The 4,542-nt window shown below is 33.0% G+C and overlaps 1 protein-coding gene across 1 annotated transcript; it reads right to left on the reverse strand.

The window, feature by feature from the left end:
- Positions 1-672: 672 nt before the first annotated feature.
- LOC122008921 (putative F-box protein At4g22180) lies at positions 673-2,040 on the reverse strand. The gene has a single exon (XM_042564835.1). The coding sequence runs from the start codon at positions 2,038-2,040 to the stop codon at positions 673-675; it is 1,368 nt and encodes a 455-aa protein (XP_042420769.1).
- Positions 2,041-4,542: the final 2,502 nt, after the last annotated feature.

Consider the following 4,542-nt stretch of genomic DNA (forward strand, 5'->3'; position numbering starts at 1 on the left):
AATAATTTGATAAATTCATATATAATATTTCTTTAGAAAAATATATTAATTATTATAAGCTTTTATGTTATAATGAAATCTAATATGCCAAAATTTTGTATACGGTCTTATATAAGTTTTTACACAATTAACATATTCATCTTGGAACTGATCTAATGATACTCATGCCAACATTCTTAATCCCGTCAATGCATCATAATTGAGATTCAAACTTTAGATGTGATATAGGAGAATTCATTGATTTTTTTTTAAAAATTATTTTTAATAAATCATTATTTTTTTTATTTCTATTTTTTTACTTTTAATATTTTTTTTAAACTTTTTACAATATTTTTACTTTCTAGGATTTTTCCTTAACAGGAGAACATTTGTATATTTAAAACTATATTAAAATTGTTAGTGATATTCTTACCTTACAAAAAGAACATTGCTATATTTAACACTACATTAAAATTCCTATTCTTTTCCAGACTTGCATTCGGATTCTTGCTTCACCTCCGCGTTCTAAGGAATATGCTCCAAAAAATATATACAGAATCAGACATTTAAAACACCATAATTCTTTGTTTTCATTAAAAAAAAAAAAAGACACTGCATACAAAATGTGTGTAACATCAAACACTACCTACATAAGCAATTGATTATAGACTTGCTACAATGATTATAGACTCACTAATTAATGGAGCTTGAGGGAGGCTGCCAATATAATCTGACAGAAGTCTTGTCGATGCTAAAGGAAATCGAACAATTCAGAATTTTTCTGAACCATTTTCGTTCCGAAAACATTTGCGGAAGGTACATTGGCAGAGGGGAGGCAGAAAATATTTGCGAATTACTTTCATGAAGCTGTTTCAAATAGTAAAGGAATCGATATGGAATTATATCGTCACCTGTAAAGTCATCTGTAAAATATATAGAATTAGGCGTCAAATGTGGAAAATCACAAGCAGAAAGGCAAAGTGCGTCGCCGCCGCCTAAGAAGATGAAGATGATCAAGTCTCCCAAATCCTTCGCTTCTAGTCTGATACTTAGACTCTCATTATCCACCACCACCCTGCTGTCGCCTAAGGAGATAATAAACTCCTCTCCCAAGTCCATCGTTTTTTCTAGTCTTTTACTTGGCCTCTCCTCATCATCTATCACCCTGTGAACTTTGACAGACATGGTCTTGGAAAAATTTTGATTTCTCTCCCTCCAAATACTCAAAAGATCCCCTCGAGGAGTCTCAAGCAAGTAGTGTAGGTCGTCACGATGTAGTGCTCGATCGACCACTCTAAATCTGGGCATTTCGCCATGTTCAATTTGGGCCTCCTCGTCGAGATCACAAACATACACTTCTGAAAGTGTGCTCATATACAGTTTACCTTTATGAAAGACCATATTTTCAACTACAATGGATTTCCTTAGCTGGAACCATTTTTCGTCGCCGGAGCGGGTAAAAAAGATTCTCCTGTAAGAATATTGGATGAGCGCGACGGTGTAGCCATCTCCGAGCGACGGATCAGCAGAAAGAATTGCTTTGAGGTGATGCTCTTCGCTCACTGTTTTCGACATCCTGAAGCCGATTAGGCGCCCTGCAGTGTCGCGGATGGGATGGGTGTCCTCGGAGGGGAGGACGCGGGGGAGGTCGATCTGCGCGCCGGTGATCGGGTTCAGCAGTTGCACCCGGAGGCGGACGTCGATCGTCATGACCCAACCGTGAGCAGAGCCGATAAAGAGTCGGTCGCTTATGGGAGGCTCCGGGACCGGGATGGTGTACTCCCTTCGCTCGTCCAAGGCGTAGAAAGTGATGGCGGATGGGTTGCCGCGGGGATTGTCGTTAAACACGAGCCAGGGGCTCTGCCCGCGGAACTTAAAGTAGCTTCCGCGCGTGGACAGATCGCGGACGGCAGCCGACCACGAAACACAGACGGCGGCCGAGCGGAGAAATTGAGGAAGGGAGAGTTTGGAGAAGATGAGGGAGAAGACATCCAGGGGGAGACCAGCCCAGCCGCCGCTGCCGTAAGCCATGGGAGGAGAGGAGAATATGTTGATGGTCATGTGTCGGCCCTAATTTTATAATCTCGTTCTAGGGTTTCTCAAGATTTCTTTCCAATAATCCTTTTCCCCCCTCAAATTTCAGAAACTCGGTTGTGTGATTTCATAGAATTTTTTTTTTTTTGATAAAATTTAATTTATATTCATATAGAAATTTTTTGTTTCCAAATTTGTCTCAATAATCCTAATTTTTTTCCTCAAATTTCAGATACTCTGATGTGTGATTTCGTAGATTTTTTTTTGATAAAATTTAATTTATATTCATATAGAAATTTTTTTTCCCAAATTTTTTCTCAATAATCCAAATTTGTTTCCTCAAATTTCAGATACTCTGATGTATGATTTTATAGATTTATTTTTTTGATAAAATTTAATTTATATTCATAAATACATTTTTTGTTTCCAAATTTTTCTCAATAATCCTAATTGTTTCCCTCAAATTTCAGATACTGATGTGTGATTTCATAGATTTTTTATTGATAAAATTTAATTTATCAAACTGTATTCATAAAGGAATTTTTTGTTTCAGAAAATAAATCAGCAATCCAAACAAATTATTTTAATTATGTCTTCTTTTAAAGAAAAAATTGATTATTTTAATTCAACTTCGTAATCCGTCAACAATTTTAATTATTATTTAAAAAAAACAAACACATGAACTAATAAATAAATATTTGTCCATTATTTAATTATTATTTAAAAAGATAAACGCATGGACTAATACTTAAATATTTGTCAAATAACGTGTGTTCGCACGCATCTATACCAAACAAAATTAGGCAATTGTACTTAAAATCTTAGGTTAGATTAAACAAATCCACAGAAGTTACTGCTCCCCAAAATATCATAATTGAGGCTAACAATACGATGAACTCTCATGTATAAGCATCACAAATGGGAAGCTTTAAAGTTTGTTCAAATTTTGACAGGACACCAAAACAAACATAGAAAAATATAGAATAACTCAGGTGCAACGTTATAACCAAATTACAAAAACAAGGAATCAAAATGATGCTCAACTAGAACAAACAAACAAAAAAAAAACAGTGAAGTGCAAACTCACCATGTTTGGAAGGTATGTACCAGTTCCGCTTGTTTTCGTGATATCTTTGACACCATATCATTAGAAATCAATCGACAAGACTATTTGCACCAACATGCACATGCATGCTTTGCATATTCCAGGAATCCTTGTTTTGATACGGAGAAGGGGATGCATGGTAGAGCGGTACTAATTAAATATCGGTTGAACAAACACTATTGGAACTCTGAGTGTGATGTAGAATGCTACAGCAAAGCTGATAATCACCAGAGAGGTCCGATAAATTATTGGAACGAACGAGGACTCGCATCATCTAACTTTCCATCATTTGGGCCAGTGCCGGCTTAAGGCATAGGCCTTTAAGGCCTATGCCTAGGGCCCCAATAAAATTGGGGCCCATTAATATTAAATTTTCTTAAATATATTTAATAATTAAAATTTAATTTTGTCAATGATAAAACTGTTACTTTTGAAATGTAACCTTCGATTTCCACAAGTCAAAATCAGTTATCAATTCCAATGGAAACTTTAATTAATTCCAATGAAACTTTAATTAATGATATCTTAATTATAATTATTATATTCATATACAATTCTATTAAAGTTATCAACCTTCCACTGTTCCACATCCGAATTTCATTTTCTTTTCTTCACATAATCACATTCTTCTTATATTTTCACTACTGATTCTCTCAAATTTCATTCTTTGAATTTTTTCTCCCTCGTCACCGCATCAGTGCTCTCAACTCTTAATTTCAGAAGACGTCCTTCGTCTTCCTCGATCATCTGGTAATTCTTTTTCCGATTTTTTTGTTCTTTATCGAAATATTCTTTATTGTTTTGTATAAATAATAAATTGTAGATAGAATGAATCCAAATATCGTTAGAAAAATAGATCATTAGCAATTGACCAATTGTATGAAATTTTTTTCTCCATATTTTATTTTTCGATGCAAGCAAATTACTAGCATTACTATTTACTAACCTGATTTATGCAATTAAAAAATCATAAAATATGAATCATAAATTTTTAATACTTTTTAACTACAATAATCTGATTTAGTATATACTTGTTAGACTGTTAATTGTTAAGTACAATTTATTATATACTATTTAAATTGATTCATGCAAATTAAATTTAATATTTATTTTCTTATTTAAGTAATAGTCGAAGTTTGAAATATCATTAAATTAAAACTACACTGCGGAAATCAGGTTTTATTTTTAATTTAATTTATGTAATTTTATTTTGATAAAATAGTAGAGACTAATATTTTCTTTGTTATTATTATTTTAATATAAATATGTCTGTAAAAAAATATGATTCTGGATATATGAAACATATGAAAAAAAAGAAAAATAGAAGAATTTATCCAATCTCAAAAAGGTGCACTTGATAGATTTATTATTAATAATCAAACTTAAAAGTCATGAAACAAGCAGTGAACATATTATAAATATGA

Source organism: Zingiber officinale, chromosome 1A (genome assembly GCF_018446385.1).
Source record: "Zingiber officinale cultivar Zhangliang chromosome 1A, Zo_v1.1, whole genome shotgun sequence".
NCBI classification, from domain to species: Eukaryota; Viridiplantae; Streptophyta; class Magnoliopsida; order Zingiberales; family Zingiberaceae; genus Zingiber; species Zingiber officinale.

What these genes read in the sequence shown, in the direction of transcription:
- LOC122008921 (XM_042564835.1), bottom strand. Translation starts at nt 2,040, where the DNA reads ATGACCATCAACATATTCTCCTCTCCTCCCATGGCTTACGGCAGCGGC.